The 23,165-nt window shown below is 46.0% G+C and overlaps 1 protein-coding gene across 7 annotated transcripts in view; it reads left to right on the top strand.

The window, feature by feature from the left end:
* Positions 1–17,908: 17,908 nt before the first annotated feature.
* The window catches only part of FHOD3 (formin homology 2 domain containing 3), a gene marked incomplete at both ends in the record, with an annotated part of 492,573 nt that continues 487,316 nt past the window's right edge, over positions 17,909–23,165 (top strand). For all 7 annotated transcript variants that reach the window (XM_082852719.1, XM_082852718.1, XM_082852717.1 and 4 more), the window contains one exon: positions 17,909–18,073. In XM_082852719.1, coding sequence (XP_082708845.1) covers positions 17,909–18,073 — 165 coding nt within the window. The remainder of the gene's footprint in view (positions 18,074–23,165) is intronic.

The raw sequence follows: 23,165 nt of genomic DNA, 5'->3' as shown, positions 1-23,165 counted from the left end.
GTCATCGACAGGAGGACACTGAAACTCACCAAAAAAGATACCCCACATCCAAAGACAAAGGAGAAGCCACAGTGAGATGGTAGGAGGGGCGCAATCACAATAAAATCAAATCCCATAACTGCTGGGTGGGTGACTCACAAATTGGAGAACAATTATACCACAGAAGTCCACCTACTGGAGTGAAAGTTCTGAGCCCCACATCAGGCTTCCCAAACTGGCAGTCTGGCAACAGGAAGAGGAATTCCCAGAGAATCAGACTTTGAAGGCTAGCGGGATTCGATTGGACTTCAACAGGACTGGGGGAAACAGACACCACTCTTGGAGGGCACACGCAACGTAGTGTGCACATCAGGCCCCAGGGGGAAGGAGAAGTGACCCCATAGGATACTGAACCAGACCTACTGCTAGTGTTGGAGGGTCTCCTGCAGAGGCGGGGGGTGGCTGTGGCTCACTGTGAGGACACTGGCAGCAGAAGTTCTGGGAAGTACTCCTTGGCGTGAGCCCTCCCAGAGTCTGCCACTAGCCCCACCAAAGAGCCTGGGTAGGCTCCAGTGCTGGGTCACCTCAGGCCAAACAACCAACAGAGAGGGAACTCAGAGCCACCCATCAGCAGACAAGCAGATTAAAGTTTTACTGAGCTCTGCCCACCTAAGCAACACTCAGCTCTACCCATCACCAGTCCCTCCCATCAGGAAACTTGCACAAGCCTCTTAGATAGCCCCATCCACCAGAGGGCAGACAGCAGAAGCAAGAAGAACTACAATCCTGCAGCCTGTGGAATGAAAACCACATTCACAGACAGACAAGATGAAAAGGCAGAGGACTATGTACCAGATGAAGGAACAAGATAAAACCCCAGAAAAACAACTAAATGAAGTGGAGATAGGCAACCTTCCAGAAAAAGAATTCAGAATAATGATAGTAAAGATGGTACAGGACCTCGGAAAAAGAATGGAAGCAAAGATCGAGAAGATGCAAACAATGTTTAACAAAGATCTAGAAGAATTAAAGAACAAACAGAGATGAACAACACAATAACTGAAATGGAAAATACACTAGAAGGAATCAATAGCAGAATACCTGAGGCAGAAGAATGGATAAGGAGACCTGGAATACAGAATGGTGGAATTCACTGCTGCAGAACAGAATAAAGAAAAAAGAATGAAAAGAAATGAAGACAGCCTAAGAGACCTCTGGGACAACATTAAATGCAATAACATTTGCATTATAGGGGTCCCAGAAGGAGAGGAGAGAGAGAAAGGACCCCCCCAAAAATTTGAAGAGATTATAGTCAAAAACTTCCCTAACATGGGAAAGGAAATAGCCACTCAAGTCCAGGAAGTGCAAAGAGTCCCATACAGGATAAACCCAAGGAGAAACACACCGAGACACATAGTAATCAAATTGGCAAAAATGAAAGACAAAGAAAAATTATTGAAAGCAGAAAGGGAAAAATGACAAATAACATACAAGAGAACTCCCATAAGGTTAACAGCTGATTTCTCAGCAGAAACTCTACAAGTCAGAAGGGAGTGGCATGATATACTTAAAGTGATGAAAGGGAAGAACTTACAACGAAGATTACTCTACCCGGCAAGGATCTCATTCAGATTTGATGGAGAAATCAAAAGCTTTACAGACAAGCAAAAGCTAAAAGAATTCAGCACCACCAAAGCAGCTATACAACAAATGCTAAAGGAACTTCTCTAAGTGGGAAACACAAGAGAAGAAAAGGACCTACAAAAACAAACCCAAAACAATTAAAATGGAAATAGGAACATACATATCGATAATTATCTTAAACGTGAATGGATTAAATGCCTCAACCAAAAGACACAGGCTTGCTGAATGGATACAAAAACAAGACCCATATATATGCTGTTTACAATAGACCCACTTCAGACCTAGGGACACATACAGACTGAAAGTGAGGGGATGGAAAAAGATATTCCATGCAAATGGAAATCAAAAGAAAGCTGGAGTAGCAATACTCATATCAGATAAAATAGACTTTAAAATAAAGAATGTTACAAGAGACAAGGAAGGACAATACATAATGATCAAGGGATCAATCCAAGAAGAAGATATAACAATTATAAATATATATGTACCCAACATAGGAGCACTTCAATATATAAGGCAACTGCTAACAGCTAGAAAAGAGGAAATCGACAGTAACACAATAATAGTGGGGGACTTTAACACCTCACTTACACCAATGGACAGATCATCCAGACAGAAAATTAATAAGGAAAAACAAGCTTTAAAGGACACAGTAGACCAGATGGATTTAATTGATATTTATAGGACATTCCATCTGAAAACAGCAGATTATACTTTCTTCTCAAGTGTGCACGGAACATTCTCCAGGATAGATCACATCTTGGGTCACAAATCAAGCGTCAGTAAATTGAAGAAAATTGAAATCATATCAAGCATCTTTTCCAATCACAATGCTATGAGACTACATATCAACTACAGGGAAAGAAATGTAAGAAACACAAACACATGAGCCCATGTGCCAAAAGTACTGAAGTCCACATACCTAGAGCCCGAGCTCTGAAACAAGAGAAGCCACTGCAGTGAGACACCCGTGCACTGCAATGAAGAGTAACACTCACTCGCAGCGACTAGAGAAAGACTGAGTGCAGCAATGAAGACCCAACAATGAAGGTCAGATGCAGCCAAAACAACAACAACAACAAAAAGCACTACAATCAGGTATCACCTCACACTGGTTAGAATGGGCATCATCAGAAAATCTACAAACAACAAATGCTGGAGAGGGTGTGGAGAAAAGGGAACCCTCCTGCACTGTTGGTGGGAATGTAAATTGATACAGCTACTATGGAGAACAGTATGGAGTTTCCTTAAAGAACTAAAAATAGAATTACCATATGACCCAGCAACCCCACTACTGGGCATATACCCAGAGAAAACCATAATTCAAAAAGACACATGCACCACAATGTTTACTGTAGCCCTATTTACAATAACCAGGTCATGGAAGCAACCTAAATGCCCATCAACAGACAAATGGATCAAGAAGGTATGGTACATATATACAATGGAATATTACTCAGCCATAAAAAGGAACAAAACTGGGTCCTTTGTAGAGATGTGGATGTACCTACAGACTGTCATACAGAGTGAAGTAAGTCAGAAAGAGAAAAACAAATATAGTGTATTAATGTATATATGTGGAATCTCAAAGAATGGTACAGATGAACCGGTTTGCAGGGCAGAAATAGAGACACAGATGCAGAGAACAAACGTATGGACACCAAGGGGGGAAAGTGGGGGTGGTGGTGGTGGGATGAATTGGGAGATTAGGATTGACATATGTACACTAATATGTATAAAATAGATAACTAATAAGAACCTGCTGTATAAAGAAATAAAATTTAAAAAATTAAAGGTTATACTCTATAGTTATTATAAAAAAAAAAAAAGAGAGGAACTTTGGAGGTTGAGGGATCCCATCTCTACCCTCTCCGATGAGTCCTCCGGCAGCTTCCAGTTGAATATGTCCAGTGATGGAAAGCTCACTCTCTAAAGAAGTTATCCATTCCATTGAGTTGCTCAAAGGTTCCTTCCTGTACTGAGCTTATATCTGCCTCCTGTGATTTCCAGCCATGGGTCTTGCCCTGTCGTCCATAGCAACCCACAGTATGTACCCTCTGCATCCATCCTGCCAAGTCCTTCTGAAGCATGGAGTCTACGTGTGAACCCCAGGTTATTGGCCAGACATTTAGTACCTTCCACCTGGATTGTTCATTTGTCCAGTCACTTCTTTTCCCTAAACCCCTGCCCACCACTGCCCGCAGCAGCTTCCTAAAGCTGGTCTTACCTACTGCTCAATTGTTTAACACAGCAGGCTCAGGCTTCCCTGCCTGACCTAGTCAGAGTCCTTGGAAATAGGAGCCAATCTGTTTCCTTACCTTATTTATAGGACTTTGTGTTTTTCCCAGCATAATGTGGGATTTTAAAGACAAGGAATACCTCTGTTGAGGTTGTCGAGATGGAATTTTGTGCTTGCACTTTTATTTGGTGGCAGGATTAAGTGTAAAAAGTGGCCTCTGATTCAGTAGTTTCTGAGGTGAGTGAAAGAGGAGGAAAATGAGGTTAGATGATTTATTATTTCAAACTATTTATTTTAAATTCAGCCTCTTTGAAGACCCAGCAATACTGTATTATGTATCTGGGCCTGTCCTCATCTGCTAACCAATGGGAGAAAAACGTACTCAGCTGATGGCCCTCATTCAGGCCAGTTCCATACATGAGGAAACTCTTCCCAGACAGCATGCCAAAGCATTTTCCAAGAATTTGCGTTCCATCAAATATGACTGGAGCCAAGTAAGAAAGCATGTGCTTCAAGAATTTGGTCACCTAGGTCATGAACATATTTTCAGATACAAAGCATGATTCATTTTGTTCTTACCCGTACCCATGTCACTTTTTTTCAGTCAATAATTTTGGGAATGATTTCAGACATTTTAATGAACAAGTGTTTTATTAATTACTTATAATAGTTGATTTCACATCTATCTGTCTCCATCAGACTGTGAGCTCCATGAGGACAGGGCCTGTGCCTGTCTGGCTCACCAGTGTATTTCTAGTGCTGGTAGATAATAGGTGCTCAATAAAATCTGTTGACTCACTGGCTTTATTAAAGCTGGTCCTGTTTTTTAAATTGATTGATTGATTTCAAATGTAAATTGTCTTTTTGGCCTAATTTCAAGATTTCCCATATGTGATTTTAGCTAAAAGTGTATTTTGTAGACTCTGTGGAGTGGTTTCATATTCAGATTTCTTGGGCATCTATGATTCTCTGTCCCTTCCTTGGTTCCCACCTCCTGAACTTCAGCCTTATGTGCTTCTAGAAGAACATGAAAATCAAGGGCAATGTCATGTCCCTTGAACTTAATTCTAACACCAAATTCCAGAAAGTCACAGAAAGTCAAACTGTGTTTTTTATATGTCCTGAGTATAGGCAACATCATGTGTTCCCTTCATGGTTCTTGTAGCCGGGGGAGAGGTTCTCTTCTACATGCTTTAGAGTGACTCCTTTGAGCAGGGAGGTGGTGCTAAATTCTTCCCACTGAGATGCATCCTCATCCTCTCCTCAGCCTTATGGGACAGAAAAGGGGCCCAGTGATTCCGTCCTCTTACTGAAAGATGTCCATTCGTTTGCTTTTCATTCAAAATGTGCTGAACAGGTTCTAGGGCTACAGAAATGAAAGAAGCAGAATGTGTATTCAAAGATCTCACCATAGAGACAACACCAAGAGGGGAAAGACAGACCAATAAATCATCAGGTATGATATGGAATGCTTCAAAAACATGTTAAACTCCAATGCACGCATTTGTCGTTTGGGATTTACTTAAAATGTCCAGATGTTCCTTGGTGAGAAAATTCTAGAGGGGTCAAAAATACAGTCAAATATTCCAGGATATTCACCTCTGATGTTATGGTTTGACTTCTAGGCTGAGATAGATGAGCCTGCATTGCAGGTCACACAGGCAAAACACTCATTTAGAACTTGGCCCTCCATACACATTCCATATTCTTATGTATGTGAAAACAGAATAGAGTGTTTATAACAGTATTTCTAATAGCCAGAGTTGGAAAGGACCTAAATGTCTGTTAACAGGAGAATGGAAAAAAAGTGATAGTGAAAATGAAGGGATAAGAACACAATGTTGAGGGAAAGAAGCAAGTTTCAGAACATGTGCAGTAAGATTGCCAAAAAAATCAAGCAAAACACTACCATGCATTGCTTTAGGGATACATACGTAAGTAGTATGTAGTAAAAGAAAGAAATGGATGGAATGATAAGTTATACATTTTGGGGGTGGAGAACTAGAAACAGGGAGGCCACGTGGGGCTTTGGCTCTATTGGGAATGTTTTATTCCTCTTAAGTTCTCTTTCTCTTTCCCAAAGAGCACAACATTGATCAAGAGACGGTGCCCAGCCTGCTAAGGTGTCATATGCGTCCCTGAAACTAGGGCAAAGGCAGGTTCATGAAAGCAGGGACTTGCACTTAGGCTAATAGATTTGCTATGTTGGTAGCAGGTGGTCTTATATGAAACTTACGAATAGAATTTTTAAGAAAGATTTTATTTATTGTGGTAAGAACAGTTAACATGGGATCTACCTTCTTAAATTTTTAAGTGTACATATGTCATTGTTGACTATAGGTACAATGTTGTACAGCAGGTTTCTAGAGTGTACTCATCCTGTTTAACTGAAACTTTATGCCCTTTAATGAGTAGCTCCTATTTCCTCCTTCCCCCAGCCCCTGGCAATCACCATTATACTCTCTGATTCTATGAATTTGACTATTTTAGATACCTCATATAAGTGGGGTATCCTCATATAAGTGGAATCATACAGTATTTGTCTTCCTGAGACTGGCTTATATTTCATTTAGCATGAAGGTCCTCAAGGTTCATCCATGTTGTCACATGTTTTTCTTTCTCAGGATTCCTTCTTTTTTTAATTAAGACTGAATAGTATTTCATTGCATGTATGTATCACATTTTTTTATCCATTCATCTGTCCACGGACATTTAGGTTGTTTCCACCTTTTGACTATTGCGTAACGTATAGTGCTGCAATGAACATGGGAGTGCTACTATCTCTTCGGGGTCCTGATTTCAATTCTTTTGGATAAATACCTAGAAGTGGGATTGCTGGATCATATAGTAATTCTATTCTTAAGTTTTTGAGGAGTTTTCATACTGTTTTCTCTAGCAGCTGCACCATTTTGCATTCCTACCAGCAAGCATGCAAGCGTTCAATTTTCTCCACATCCTCACCAACACTTGCTGACTTTTGCCTTTTTTCATAATAGTGAGTGTGAGATGATATCTCACTGTGGTTTTGATTCACTTTTTCCTGATGATTAGCGACATTGAGCATTTATTCATATACCTGTTGGCCATTTGTATGTCTTCTTTGGAGAAATGTCTATTCAATCACTAAGCCCATTTTTAAAAATTGGGTTATTTGTGCATGTGTGTGTGTGTGTGTGTGTGTGTGTGTGTGTGTGCATGCATGCATGTGTGTGTGTGTGTTTTGATATTGAGTTGTAGGAACTCCTTATATATTTTGGAGATTAACCCATGATCAAATATATGGTTTGCAACTATTTTCTCCTATTCGGTAGATTGCCTTTCACTCTGTTGATTGCTTCCTTTGTTGTTCAGAAGTTTTTTAGTTTGATGTAGTTTCACTAATTTACTTTTATTTTTGTTGCCTGCAGCTTTGATTTCATATCCATGAAATCATTGCTGGACCAGTGTCATGAGGCTTTTCCCCTATGCTTTCTTTTAGGAGTTTTACAGTTTCAGGTGTTATGTTTAAGTCTTTAATCCATTTTGAGTTGATTTTTCTGTATGGTGTAAAATCAGGGTCCAACTTTATTCTTTTGCATTTGGATATCCAATTTTCCCAACACCATTTGTTGAGACTATCCTTTCCCCGTTGTGTATTATTGGCACCCTTGCTGAATACCAGTTGACTGCATATGTGTGGGTTTATTTCTGTGCTCTCTGTTCTGTTGCATCAGCCCATATGTCTGTCTTTACTGCAGTGCCATATTGTTTTGATTACTATAGCTTTGTAATACATTTTGAAACAGAAAGTGTCATGCCTCCAGATTTGTTTTTCTTTCTCAGGGTTGCTTTAACTATTTGTAGTGTTTCATGATTCCATATGAATTATAGAATTGTTTTTTTTCTATTTCTATAAAAAATGCCATTGAGATTTGATAGGGTTTTCATTGACTCTGTAGATTGCTTTGGGTAGTTGGACACCTTAACAATAATAAGTCTTCCAATCCATGAACATGGAATGTCTTTCCATTTTTTGATGTTTTCTTTAATTTCTTTCATCACACTGTACTTCCAGTACTATGTTGAATAGAAGTGGCAAGAATAGGCATCCTTGCCTTATTCCTGAACTTAGAGGAAAAGCTTTCAGTTTTTCCCCTTTGAGCATGATTTTAGGTGTGGGCTTTTCATATGTAGCCTTTATTTTGTTGAGTTACTTTCCTTCTATTCCTAGTTTGCTGAGAGTTTTTATCATGAAATGGTGTTGAGTTTTGTCAAATATTTTATCTGCATCTGTTTAGATGATAATGTGATTTTTATCCTTTATTCTGTTAATGTATCACACGAATTGATTTTCATAAGTTGAACCATTCTTGCATCCAAGGGATTCCTCCCACTTGGTCATGGTGTATGATTCTTTTAATGTGCTCTTAGATTTGTTTTGCTGGTATTTTGTTGAGGATTTTTGCACCTATATTCATCAGGGATATAGGCCTGTAGTTTTCTTTTCTGGTGGTGTCTTTGTTTAGCTTGGTAAGAGTAATACGAACACGGGTTCGTGCCCTGGTCCGGGAAGATTCCACATGCGGTGGAGCGGCTGGGCCCGTGAGCCATGGCCGCTGAGCCTGCGCGTCAGGAGCCTGTGCTCCGCAACGGAAGAGGCCACAACAGTGAGAGGCCCACGTACCGCAAAAAAAAAAAAAAAAAAAAAAAAAAGAAGAAGAAGCCATTGGGGCCAAATGTTCCCCATCTTTCTCAGGTTCCTTTATCTAGCCAGTAAGCAGCCGAGGAGAGCACAGACTGCAGGGATCCAGTGGATCCAGAGATACACTGCTAGAACTGAATGCCGGCGGGCTCTTGAGGAGTGTTCTGATTGATGCAAGCGGCCTGCCGGGGACCCTGACAGTGGATGAAGGCTTCACTGGATGGCCAGTGTTTGGAGCGCCTGACTTCTCCGAGAAAGGCTGAGGCTCATCTCACTGCAAGGAGAGTTCAGGGTGTAACTGGAAGCAGAAAGAAACCTAGGCTCCAGCTGACAGACACCTTCAGCCTGTTTTTTTCCAATTCTTTTTTTGGTGGGGCGGGGTGCTGACAGAATTAACTTCTATGTATCTCACTTTGCAGATCCCCAAATTAAAATCACGGCAAGCATCATTCCATGTGAGCAAGTTATTGAACATCTCTAAACCTCATTTGAAAAGTGAGAAAAACCACAGTACTTTCCTCATAAAATTGTTTGAGAATTAAATGGGACAATTTGTGTTTAGCACAGTGCCGCAAAATAATTACGCCTGAGTAAGCCACGTCTGCCACCTGGTGGCAACATTAGGTAAGTGCAGATTTTGTTCCTTCAAGAAGCTGAAAAATTGTTCCGATTGGGTCAGCAAATCCAGCAGAAGGCAGGCAAACATTTCGGCACTTCTGACTCCCTGCCTGCCTTTCTTAATGGACCAGCTCTGAGAAAAATGTCTATGCTGATGGCAGAGTCCTTTAAAAAGTTGGTTCTTAAAAAGAGTTGGTTCATGAATTATTTCTTGGTCAGATGAACTTTGAACCTATATTGCATCAACCATTTTTTTGAGGTTCCCTATTTTTCTTAGGATTTTAAAGGATGCTGCTTTGAATTGGCAGTTCTATCCCTGTCTCTCTCTCTCCCTCCCTCCCTCCCCCTCTTTTTAATATATGGTACCTTCTGTCAGCAACAGATACAGGTCTTGTGGTCCCGAAGTTCGTACAGTTTTAAAGTCCTCTTGAAGGAAAAGGATACAAATAAAAATTGGGCACAGAAGCTAACCTTTACTTGCATGAGAAAAGACGGGGCTTTGGAAGACGTCTGTTTCGGGTGAGCGGCCCTGAGCTGAGCTTCGTTACTTTTGCAATGACTTCACCTTTGCTTGGTTTTCTGGCTGCTCTTCTTTCCTGGTGCATTTTTTGCGGTACGTGGGCCTCTCACTGTGTGGCCTCTCCCGTTGCGGAGCACAGACTCCGGACGCGCAGGCTCAGCGGCCATGGCTCACGGGCCCAGCCGCTCCGCGGCATGTGGGATCCTCCTGGACCGGGGCGCGAAACCGTGTCCCCCGCATCGGCGGGCGGACTCTCAACCACTGCGCCACCAGGGAAGCCCTACTTTGTTCTTTTGAAGTTTACAGAATAAACCACATTTTATTCACTTTCTAAGGTAAACAGCCACATGAAGACCTGTCCTGGTCTTTTCTCTCCCACCTGTGGGTGGAAAGTAATTTTTTTTGTCATCACTCTGAAATAGTGACTTATGCTGGACACTGCTTGCTCCAGTCGGGACTGAGACCTGAGATCTTGATGGGTATGTTAAATGAATGCATGGCTGTATTTATGTATTGTAAGTAATTAAAAACATACCCCTATGGACAGACATATACGTTTCTAGTTTTAAATTTTATAAGTAAGGATGCAGCTAACCTTTTGAACATGGCTATTTATATATTTACTTATTCGTTTACTTTTGCTTCTTTCAAGTGATTTCCTAGGAACATGAGTGGGATTCCAGGATAATAGCTATGAGAGTATTGCTAGGTATTGTTATAATGTTTTCCAGTAGGAATGTACTGACTTATAACTGTAGTGTTTCAGTAGCATGCTGGACCAGGCATTTCAGGTTCCCTGGACTGGGGGTCCTGGATGTATTGTAAGAAAAATACACTCCATTTCTTCCTTGGTTTAGCCCATTTTTTTTGTGGTAGGCAACTTGTTAGCTCCAAGGAGGCAGCAGGCATAGTCTGAAGAAATGAGCCAGAGTGGCTTCAGGATTTGGAGAAGGTAGGAGTGTGCCTGGCAGTGGGAGATGGGGGAGGGTAAGTGAAACAGCAGAGTGGATGGAGTGATCCCACCCCTTCCCCCGGCCCAGTTCCAGTGAGGCTAACGAGGCCCCCTCCCAACATATGTGTGGCCCAAGGCAAAAGTTCAAATGGAGGCCCATAATGCATACATCTAAATATATTTAAAATTCATAAATCAAACAAAATGTTAAGTAAAATGTGCTCTTCCTACGTTGACAAATATACCTTCATAACGACTTGGAAGGACAGATCTGAATTTAGAATTCTGACTCCTTGGCACTCCACACAGGAAAAGGATGGCATGAGGAGAGCTGGCCAAGCCCCTGGTTGCCACCATAGCGGTATCCTTTCTCCTCCCACCCCTGAGACATGAACTCCAGAAGTGTGGCCACCAGATCCTGCACGTCCCAACTGCCCATACCCCATTGCAAACAACCACTCCATAGCCTCTTCTTAGGCCAGGAAGCAGCAGGGGCCACCCTTAAGGGGATCACCCAGGGAAGAGACACACATAAGCATTGGAAATATGTTCAAGGTCATTTGGGCAGAGGGTTCTGTGGTTCCAGGTACCTGGAGACCAATCTCAAGAGAGAGCAGCTTGGGTGCCAGGTGGGCATGAACACTTGGACCTATGGACTCCTTGCCCTTTAGAGAGGGGTGGGCAGAGTGAGGCTCTCTAATGCATGGAGCCTAAGGCAGGGGCCCCTCTTGCTCTGGGCTAAGAGAAGTACTGGTAAGAACTTTCCTGGATAAAGTAAATTACCCCAGAGAGAGGACCTGAAGATACTCATGGATAAAGCCATCTGTCCACCAGCTTGTCTGCAGTGAAGCCCACCAGGCAAAGTGCCTCTGTTATACCTCAAAGCTTCCAATCAGTTTTTTGTTTTTTTTTTTTTTTTTCTGTACGCGGGCCTCTCACTGTTGTGGCCTCTCCCATTGCAGAGCACAGGCTCCGGACGCGCAGGCTCAGTGGCCATAGCTCATGGGCCCAGCCACTCTGTGGCATGTGGGATCTTCCCAGACCGGGGCATGAACCCGTGTCCCCTGCATCGGCAGGTGGACTCTCAACCACTGTGCCACCAGGGAAGCCCCCAATCAGTTTTTAATATGAACTAACAGCCAAGGATCACAGGAATTTGAGGATAAATTCTACTATAAAAGAAAAAGGCTGAAGGAAAGAGAAGGGAAAAAAACCCTCAAAGAACATAGAAACAGTACAACGAAATGAAAACTTTAGAGAAAATGTAATCAATAATATCAGGGAAATCCTGAAAACAAGAATAACACGGAAAATCAGAGAACAAGAAAAAAGTTCTTGAAAATTAAAAACGTGAATGCTGAAATTAAAAATTCAGAGGACTTCCCTGGTGGTCCAGTGGTTAAGACTCTGCGCTTTCAGTGCAGTGGGTGCAGGTTCCATCCCTGGTCGGGGAACTAAGATCCCACATGCCATGTTATGCAGTCAAAAAAAAAAAAAAAAAAGTCAAAAAAAAAATTCAGTAAAAGAGAAGGAACATATAGTTGAGAAAAATCTCACAAAAATTGGAACAAAATAATCAAAGAGATGAACAGGGTGGAAAAGTCAAGAAAATTAGAAGGTCTGTTTAGTGTCCAATATCCAAATAATAGGAGTTCCAGAAAGAGCAAGCAGAGAAAACTGTGGAGAGGAAATTATCAAAGACATGATACAAGTACATTCCCACAAATCAAAGAACAGGACCCCTAGGCTAGAAATAGCAACGGAGTCTCAATATGATGAATGAAAATGAACTCCCTCCAGGGTAATTTATGATGCAATTTCAATATATTGGGAATAATGAAAAGGTTCAAAATATTCCAGAGAGAGGGAAAAGAAAATGTTACATATACAAAGTAGGTAATCACCAGACCACACGTCGTCTCAATGGCAGTAATGAAGCAATGTCTCAAAATTGAGTGAAAATCATTTTCAACCTAGAATTATGTGTTGCAAAGACGACTGCAAGAGTCACTCATATGTGGGTAGTGATGCCTTTTTGCAATGTGACTTTGCTTCTCCTCCCATCAGGGAGTGGATTCTCTTTCCCTGCTCTTTGAATCTAGGCTGGCCTTGACTTACTTTGGTTAAAAAAACAGTGGCAAATGTGACACAGCATAAACTCTGAGCTCAAGGTTCAAGAGACCCTGCAGGTTTTGCTGTTGAACTCTTAGCATGCTACCCTAAGACTGCCAATGGGAAAAAGCCAGGTCTAACTTACTGGATGGAAGAGGAGAGATCTCCTTAGTCAAGTCTACAAGTTCATCAGATACATTTTCTATCTTCCAAATTACTGTGGGCAATTGTTTTCTCGCTACATAACACAGGTAACCATATTCCCAGTCTTCAGTAGTAATTTTCTTACCACTTTTCCTAGGACCTGGCTTCTTCACATGGTAGTTTCAAGTCCATATGCCGAGAGGGTGAGAGCAGATGCTGTAAGGATTCTTGAGGTCTAGTTTCAAAAGCCACACGATTCCACCTCCAACATATTCTATCAAGGTAAGTCACACAGCCATCCCCATTCAAGCCGTGGGGAAATAGACCCCGCCTTTTGATGGGAAAAGTGGCAAAGTCATATTGCAAAATGATGGGGGGAAAAGGGATGGGAAGGGATGTGGCCATCTTTGCTAACAAAACAACCACACCAAGGCAAGAGTGAGGATAGAGAATAAAAATACTTTCAGACATAAAATTTCTCAGAAACGTATGTTTTCTCAGGAAGCTACTGGGCTATGTATTGACAAAAATTGAGAGAGTAAACCAAAAAACAATATGACATGTGACCTGGGAACCAGGGGTTCCCACGCAAGAGAGATGACAAGGAAATTTCAAGTAGGATAGGGCTGAGAGAACCACATTCCAAATCAGAGCAGGAGGATGGAGGACTGCCAGAGGAATGCTTCTGGGAGAGATGTCTGAGGGGGAAAATATAGCATTGAGAAATTATTTGACATTATTAAAAGAGGAGTTTTCAGAGCTGTTGCAGGATATGAAATCTAACCAGCTGCTCAAGAAAAAAATAAGCAACTGAAAAAAAAATTGAGGCAAATATTAACTTCAGAAAAAACCAAAAAGTTGTACTAGAAAGGCCATGTAATCATGTGCACTACTTGACATAAAAGTGAACAATAGTAACATAATCATGGGGAAGTGGTCTGTAATTTTAGCAGGTAAGAAAGTCAGTGTAGTCTCTAAAACTCCTTGATCAAAGTAGAGCAGTGTCCTTATTATTTAGAAGTGAGTGCCTCTGGGAAGTGGGGTGGGATGTGGGTGGCGATTGTAAAACAGGGGCTGATAGTTTTTATTATAACTTTTTATTACTCTTAACCTTTTAAACTAAGAGAAAGCATTACATTACTAAAACAGAATGATTTCAAAAAATACGATGAGAAAAAAATTGGCTGTTAATCAGAGGAAAAATTTATTGCTAGGAGCAGTTTCAAGGGAGTTGTCAGGGCAGAAATCCTCAAAAGAATTGAGGATGACCTATATGATTAAATTTTTAAAAGGTTTCGTTTTAGGTGCCAGTCGCTATTTGAAGTTTTAAAACTAAAATTGAGTAAGACAAATTCCAATCCTAAAAGTCTTATGGTTTGGTAGAGTAGGCATATGGGTAAGCAAGTATTTTCAGTGCAACATGAAAAGAGCTACCATAGAGACATGTAGAAAGTAATCTGAGACCACAGAGGAAAGAGAGACCGTTCTTGTCTGGGGTGAAGCTGGAGATGGCTCTCTAGAAGAGCTGATCTTAGAAATGTGCATTGGAGGATAAATGGATTCAGCTGGCCAACTAGATAGGTATCAATAAAAGCATTTCAGGTTGAGAAGCTCACCATGAAAAATCTCAGCATGTCTAGGGAAGGGTAACAAGTTCAACGTGGCCAGGATGTGAAGTGGGGACTGACCAGAGGTGAGCCTAAGAGTGGGGCAGATCTTAGATGGTCTTGTGGGTGATGCGAAGGGGTTTGGCATGTAAGGATTTTACCCTAAGATATGACACATCTAATGCACATTTAAGAATGATCACTGGTTCTGGGGAAACCAGTAGAAGATCAAATGCAGGTTGCAAGACTGGGGAAGAGAGGCTCATTAGAAGCCTAGCATAGGAAGTGAGGGCTAGACAGGGGGAGAGTTGAGAAATATTTCAAAAGCTGATTCAGTGACAGGTCATAGTGACCAACAGCAAGATCCAGGACGCAAGCTGACTCTGATGTTCACTCATTCATCAGACATTTATTGTGTCCTTTTCTGTGCTAGGCACTCTGCCAGGCACTGGGCGGGGGGTGGTGGTGGTTTAGGGTTGAATACCACATGGTCCCTGCCCTAGAGGAGCTTTCAGTTTAGTGGGAGCAGAGAGATGTATTAACAGTAACGGTAACTGTGATGCTCTATTCTTAAGAGGAGAACAGAGCCCAGAGGGACTGAGAAGCTGCCAAAGAGGGAGAAGGTAACCCAGAGTGGGTAGAACTAATGAAGCTGAGAGGAAGAGAGTTTGGGAAAGGAGTGGTCCATAGTGACAGATGCTGCCGAGAAGGTGGGAAGCAGAGCTGAGGTGTTCCCCAGACAAGGCAATTAGGATGGCATTGATGATCTCAGAACAGCAGGGAGGGCTGCCTGCCAGGTGGTGACATGGTCATCCTCACCAGCAAAGAGGTGGTGAGGATGCTGAGAAATGAATATAGCTCTTTCGTTCAGAAGCTGGTCAGGAAGTGAAGAAGAGATAAGCTACTGAGAGGCAAGCTTCATAAAGATGTAGCTTTTAAGATGGAAAACACTTGAGTATTTATTCTCATCAGGACCAGCTACATGACTTGTGGATCCCAGTGCACAATGAAAATTCGGGTCCTCTTGTTAAATCATTAAGAATTTTTTTTTTTTTTTTGCAGTACGCGGGCCTCTCACTGTTGTGGCCTCTCCCGCAGCGGAGCACAGGCTCCGGATGCGCAGGCTCAGCGGCCATGGCTCACGGGCCCAGCCGCTCCGCGGCACGTGGGATCCTCCCGGACTGGGGCACGAACCTGTGTCCCCTGCATCGGCAGGTGGACTCTCAACCACTGCGCCACCAGGGAAGCCCTAAATCATTAAGAATTTTAAGACAGCAACAGCAGAGTGTGAAACCAGTGTGGGGCTCTTCTAAGTGCGGGGATCTATGTGACTGCCCAAGTTTCATGCCAGGAAGCCAGTTCTGATTCTCAGGGGAAGGAGCCCAGGAAGGAAGGAAGAAGGAGGCTAGATCAGTGACAGAGCAACTGGGAAGAGAGGGACTCAGTGTCCAGATGGAGGTTGAGCCTTGAGCAAGAGGGAAATCAGGGCTTTGGTCATCTTCTGAGATGGAGGAGGTGTAGGCTGGAGATGGAAGATGGAGAGGAGGGAGTGCTGGAAGGGGAGGACTTCACACTGGAGACATGCTTTTCTTTACTGAATAATCTGTAGGTAGAGGAAAGTGGCAGAAGTGTGTGGCAGCCTGAGAGGAGTGGGAGGCCACACTGAGCAGTGCTGAGGAACCTGGGGTGTATAGGTCATTGAGAGTGACTATTGCCAGCAGGCACTTGGCGGATGGGGAGGGAGCAACCTAGGGACTGACAGGTGAGGCCGGGAAAGTGGTACAGTAAGGAGGCCTCTGAGCTGATGGGGTGGCATTCATGGTGGGACAGAGATGAGAAATGGGGCGGCCAGAAAGACTGGAGGGCTCCCTCACTGAGGAGGGGCGAACGTGGTGGTGAAAATGGGAGGGTAGGAAGTGGGGGCCAAAGGAATGGGATTTTCAGGTTTAGTGTTCTGGACAAGAGCTGATGGTGAAGTTGGTGTACTGGCCCGTCTAAAGGACTCATGCAGAGAGTTGATTAGCAAATGCAAGGAGAACTAGAAGTTCTGCTGGAATGAGCAGGTGTCATGGATCATTGTTATTTTAAGAACAGGCGTAAGCCTCAGGAGTGACTGGGAGGTTCCATAGAGAGAGAAGGTTAAAGGTGCGGGTGAAGAGGCTAAGTATGGGATGAGTGTTTCTTGCCTTGAAGCCAGAAGAAAAGGAGAGAGACATGTTCTTGAGTCGCCTTGTGAAGACGCGGATGTGAGAGCGATTGGGTATATTCCATAAGACCTACTTAAGATACAGGGAGAACCGCGACCTTGGCCACAGCCTGGTAATGGAGAAAACCGGGAGTTCTTATTGGAAACGAAGGGGGTCACCCTTGAGCAGCCAGGAGTCTCGAGGCTCCTTGGCACGCCAAGGCGGGCAGGCTGCAAACCTTCCCTGCAAGTCCCTTGGTTGCCAGCGGGTCCCTAGCTCTCTGCCGGCTCCGTGCAATTCGGTGACCTCGCCGGAAGCGCCCCCCGCGGCCCCACTAGCTCCGTTTAGGGCTTTCGAAGACCTAACTGGCTAAGAGGCCGCAGTCATGCCGAGGGTCAACCAGGGCGTCAGGTCTGGCGCTGGGGTGTCGAAGCGGAGCCTCGCAGCTCCCCAGGCCTCCCGCCTGGCGCCCCCGGGCTTGTCTCTTAAGAACAGCTACCAGGGTTCGCCGGTTCACCCTCCTCCTTTGTAGTTTCCTTCTCCTCAAGGGAAACCTCCCCCAGAACCCTCGCCAGGGCTCCAGGTGCCTGCCACCACCCCGCTTGCTTGCCAGGGGCCGGCTTCCTCGCCTCCTGGAGCCCAGCTGGGGTTTTCCGAGTCCAGGCAGCGGGAGCCCGGCCGCCGCCGCCTTCATCTGGAAAGAGTTAAGCCCTCTCCCAGATGGATAAGCAGCCAGGGGACGGCTATGCCCCCGCCCCGCCCCCATACCCCGGTTCCCCGAGCCCCGAGGGGTGCAGCTCGGCCGGGGCTCCCTCGGTCTCGGGGCGCACGTGCAGCCGGCGGCCCAGGCGGTGTCCGCGCTGCTGGGGTCTGCCCGCCGGGGGTCGGGGGGTTCTCCGCCCCGCCGCCGCCGCCAGCGGACTTGGCGCAGGGCAGCGGATACTGCACGAGCCATCCTCCCTTTCCTGTTCCACGCGGCGGGTCTCGTGGGTCTCGGCGGCAGCCGGGCGGGCACAAGGGGGACGCCGGAGGGGAGGAGCCGGAGAGCGAGAGGAAGGAGGGGGCCCGCCGGCCCCGCCCCCGCCCCGCCCCCCGCGGCCGGAGCCTGTGAGCCCGCGAGCCAGCGAGCTGCGGCCGCGGCCTCCACAGCTCGCGGTGACCCCGGCGTCCCGGTCCGCGGCCCCGCAGATCCCGGGGCCCGCGCCCCCCCGGGGCAGGGATGCATCATGGCCACGCTGGCTTGCCGGGTGCAGTTCTTGGACGATACGGACCCTTTCAACAGCACCAACTTCCCCGAGCCCAGCCGGCCGCCGCTGTTCACGTTCCGCGAGGACCTCGCGCTCGGTACCCAGCTGGCCGGGGTCCACCGGCTGCTGCGGGCGCCACACAAGGTACGGCCCGGCGCTGGAGGGCTGGGCCCCCGGGACGCAGCCCCTGCTGCGGGGCGCGCCGGGGTAGGGGCGCCACGGGCAAGCTGGGCTGGGCGCAGCCGAGAGACAAGCGCCCAAGGGCAGACCTCCCCCCTCTCCGTTAGGCAGAGGGGTCCGGGCGCCCGCCGGCTGGCTCGGGTTCTCCTAGGCCAGCGAGGAGGACAGCCCCGCGTTCCGGCCCGCAGCGGGGGCGGGGGGGGGGCGGCGGACTGGGCAGAACAGGTGCGGCGCCGGTCGGAGGCGGGATGGAGAAGGTTCCCCACGCCGCGCCGTTCGCTCGGCCGGGTGGGCGGGGTGGGGCTCGGACGCCGGCAGTCGGTCCCCGCACCCGGGCGGGCGCCGAGCGGCGCGCGGAAAGAACCCGGGCCCCGGGGGGCTCTGGTCCTTCGCAGAGGAGACCCGAGCGACGCGCGGGACGAAACCTCTCAGGCCTCTGGGGCCGCTGCGGGCGGCCGCGCGACCCTCGCGACAAAGCACGCTTCCCGGGGACACCTCTCCTTCCTCCCCTGCGGGGCACCGCGGAGGGCGCCGCCCGCGCGCTACGATAGTGCTCGGAGCAGCCCCTTTTCCTTAGAAGAAGCAGGTGGCCTGGGGGACCTTGGAGGAGCAGTGGCTGTGGGAGGAGGGGCGGGGGCGCGGAGGGGCGGCGCGCGCACAGAGCCCCAAATGAGTGTCCCCTGGGAAGAATGGCTTCTCAGTCCACCCGATAGTTTTTTTTTTAACCCTTTTCAGGGCAGGCATCTTGCAAAGTGTGTGCTGCGAAGAGCTGGGCGTTGAAAGCCAAGCATTTAGTTACCCAGGAGAGCCCTTCCTCCCACTTAGTGACTGCACCTTGAAGAATTACTTCCCCGGTACATTTTTTTGTTGGCTTAGGGTTCATATCAGAGCTTGTAGATGATTTATTCCTTGAGGATCAACACTGATAAATATTTGGAAGAGATAACCCTTGATGCCAAAAAGAACAAAATCGATTTAAAAATTTTTTAGACTTCTGTATGCTGTTCACCTGCCTTGGAAATAGAGAGGGAGGCTGGTGTGGGTACTGGTGAACATTGGCAGTGGTGTCTATTATATCACTGCTTCTCCCACCCCCCACCCCCAAACGCCACTTCTTAATGAGTAACCTGTCTTCAGGAATGAGGAATGGGGCAGTTCTATCTCCTTTTCTCTGTGCTGGTGCAGGATGGATACAGTCACTGCTCCTGGGAACCTCTCTGGCCATAAAAGGTTGGATTGGGAGAATGATGTTTTTATTGTGGACTCAGCTTATCAGAATCACTTTTGTCAGTTATTTGGTTCTTCTCAACCAGTGGGTTCAGTTAAGCGTTTTCGAAGGGCTTCCTCAGCATCATGGTTATTTCATTCATTATGGTCTCTGATTACAGTGATCTTTTGTTGAAACCACAGAAGACTCATAATTGTGGCCCTGTGACCTTGAAGTACTTTCCTTGGATTTCAAGCCCTATGTACACCGGCTGGCCTTTCAAGCTGGAACCTGAAGTACATTTTTATGTTTCCATGGAATAGCCCCATAGCCTTGATCCAGTGTTCCTGGTCTCGTAGGAGATCCTGATGCTCCAGCATTACACCACCCCCTCCACTGCCCCCGACCCCCTAGAAGCCACAGCACAGCAGTTGCCCTGGCTCACAGGACTTTCTGAGATGGCCCTTGTAGAATAAAGGGAACCCAAATACGTCCCACAGAGACCCTTGACTCCTTGTCCTGCGGGGGGCCCAGCCAGCCTCAGTCTGAGTCTTTTGCCTGCAGACCCTTGCAGTATAGTCAGATGTTTGGCATTGTTTTTCACATCTAGAGCCGACTGATTGGCTAGTTCTATTAGCAGCGTTCTGTAAAGGAGAATTCAGGGCATTTATATGCCTAGGTGCACATTTATATTGTAAAATGCTAGTTAATTTCCAGCAGGGAATCTGCTGGATTGGATGATGCATCTGCGATAGAAAGAGCCAACGAGTTTTGAGCACTTGGTATGTAGGTTTGTACTCTATTAGGGATGTCAGTGCAGGATCTCATTTAATATTACAGATGTCTGTGAAGTGCAGACTTTTACTATACCTATCTTACGGATGAGGAAACTGAGGCAGAGAGCAATTAAATAACCTAGTTTCTCTGTTACGAGTGGGGAGCTGAGATTCAAACCTTGTCTGTGTGGCTTGAGACTCCACTGCTGTTCTGCTCCCTGGACCAGCTGTTTGGCTGTGGGCAGAAGCCGCATCTCCTCGGGCTTCCATTCCATTAACTTGGGGAGTTTCCTGAATCAGCTTCCTAGGCCAGGTACTTTTTGACCTGGGGCAGGTGTTACAAGCATGAGTAAGAGCCTTGAGACAGAATTCCAGCCTGGTAGGGTTCACAGTCAGAGGTGGGAACAAATAGTTACGAACCCTGCTGTGAATTAGCTAACAGTGAGGGAATGGGCAAGCCCCTGCCATGGGTACGGTTTCCATGTCCCATGGAGCCCAGCCTGGCAAGAGGAGGAGTTCCTGGGGCATGGGGCGTTCTGGGTGGTGAGAGGGGAGAAGCGTGATTGTGAAACATGCAGACACTTCAGCATCCTCAGCCGTCCTGCCTGGGGGTGTAGACTTCTGCTTGAAGGAGACGGTACACACAGCAAAGCGTGCAGGGCCTAAGTGAGCGGCTGGATGAATTGTCACTAAGTGAACACACCTGTGTAACAAGCCCCCTAAAAGGCCCCTGCAGAGGGTCTTAATTTGTAAAGCTCCCCTAGAGATTCTCCTGTGCTGGGAACCTTTGAACTGGTTAACCTCTTAGGTCCTTTCCAGCCCAAACTTGAGTCTATGCATCTTTTCCTAACCTAATGAAATATGTATACATTTATCTCATGTTTGCTGACTCCATTTGAAGTTAGTTGTTCATTTAAACCATTGTCTTGGACGAAAACAACATGTGCTTATAATGCTTTATCATGTTTTTCCCCAAGCTGCTAGACTGAAAAATAAAAAACCACCCTAGCCTTTTATAGTAGTTCTAAGAGAATAATTAAATAAATGATTAGTCTGATAACAGAAAGGTCAGAACAGGTACCGTATTCTCACTGAGGGAGATGTTTATTTTGGTGGTTATATGTTTTATCTGGACTATGTGAGGCCTTTTGTTTTCAAATGCTGCATAAACAGGTGTTTATTTCTGGTTCAGTGTCTTAAGAAGAAAAATAATTGTAATTACAGGACTTATAATTTAGAAAAAACTGTGCAGTAGAATTAATAGAATCCTAGACCTTTCGAAGCTTAGATGTCTTTGGATTGTTTGACACCAAAAGTGAAGGCTCTAAGGATTCTTGCTTCTTTTTGATAGGCAAAACTGGAACTGTGGTGGCACCAAAAAACTGGTACCTAGCTTGCGTGTCAAAACAGCAATTATGACCTAGTAATTTAATTCAGGGAATGTTTCCGTGGCTGCTGCGGACCAGAGAGTAGAGTAATAACAGTTCCCAGGTCCTGGCCACGTGCCCGAGCCAAGCACCGTCCCAGACACGCATCATCTTGCCAAGCCTGCGGCCACCCCGTGGGTTGGGCGCTGGTACTGTTGCATCTCACAGCAGAAGAGCCCAAAGCATAAAAAAGTCGGTGGGCCATGCGAGTGGGACATTCCAGAGCTGGCATTTGGCACCAGGTCTGAGTCCTTAATGACTCTACTACTTTTGTGTCTTGAGTTTTTTCCTTCCAGGCAGCCTGCCCACGTTTCAGAGTTCCATGCTCTCATTGGATTAGCCTTGACTGTGCCCTGTTCATTCCTTTCTCACTACCTTTGTCTTTGTGGTTCCCTTGCTGCCTCAGCTATCCCACCTGTCAGATAACCAGTTGCTGTGAGGATTAGAACCTTGGTCCTCTCAGTGTGGGCTGGGCATCACCTGGGCTCTTAGAAATGCACTCTCAGGCCTCCCCAGACCTGCTGAAGCAGAATGTGCATTTCCCCGAGATGCCTTGGTGATTCCTGTACACACTGCAGTCTGAGCAGCATGGATTAGAGGTCATTTAGGTCAGACTCAGTACAGGGCTAGGAGGGTTCTCTCTGTCTCCCCTGTTCACAGATAACTTCCTCGAGGGTAAAGACCTGGGCTGTCCAGTTCTCCAGGGTTCTCCTGGAAGCTGAGCAGTGCTAAGATGGAGTGTGCACTAAGTTGATTGATGGGTGTTAGTTTTAGAACACAAATCCACTGGTATTATTGCTCTAATGAATTTCCACCTTAATCCTCTTAAGGGACACATCTGTTTGCTACATTACATTAAGATTTTTTAAAGATGAGGTCATTAGTAAAGTTGGCAAGTGTGTTGTGTCACATAGCATCTTAGGACAAAACTGTTTAAGAATGTTGTATGAACAGCTAAGAGTGTCTCCGTGCAAGCTGAGTCGAATCCGACTGTACCGTAATTAGCTCAGTTGGTTGGAGCCGTGCTATTGAGATCAGGATCATGGGATTGAACCCTTTATGGGTCAGTTGGCTTTGCTTCATGCATGGCCACAGACCGCATCGGTAACGCAGCTAGACATCCAGCAGGTGCTGTCCTGGCTCCCTGCAAGGGTTTGGGTTGGGGTGGCCTGGTAGAAATCTTTGGGGGCAAAGGGCTAACATATAATGAGCTTGTGCTGGGCACTGTACTGTGGGCCTCGGCGAATAACTTCACTGACCCTCACAAGAGTTCTAGCAGACGGACAATGGTATCTCCAGTTAACAGATGGGGAAACTGAGGCACAGGGAGGTTAGGCAGGTTATCTAAGGTCACACTGCTTTTAAGTGGAGGAGCTGGGATTTAAGGTCAAGTCTTTTTTTCCTCCAGGGTTTGTAGCCAACTGTGTCCCGTTATTAGAAAACCAGCAGAGCACATGCTTTCTGTGCAGAGGGAGGGGTGGGGGGAGGGGGCTGACTGCATTGCCTTTTCACACTGCTGCCTGTCACAGTTTGTGACTTAAATGGTTGTGCTCTGGTTGTCCTTCCAGTGTAGAAGCTCTGGGAGTCTGTGCCTCTTGTCCTCAGAGTCCAACCTGCTTCCCTCTGGAAAACAACAGGACTGCCTT

Source organism: Leucopleurus acutus (assembly GCF_964270905.1).
Source record: "Leucopleurus acutus genome assembly, chromosome: 13".
Taxonomy (NCBI): Eukaryota; Metazoa; Chordata; class Mammalia; order Artiodactyla; family Delphinidae; genus Leucopleurus; species Leucopleurus acutus.
The sequence above is the reverse complement of the archived record's forward strand: the minus strand, read 5'-3'. Positions and strand labels throughout refer to the sequence as shown.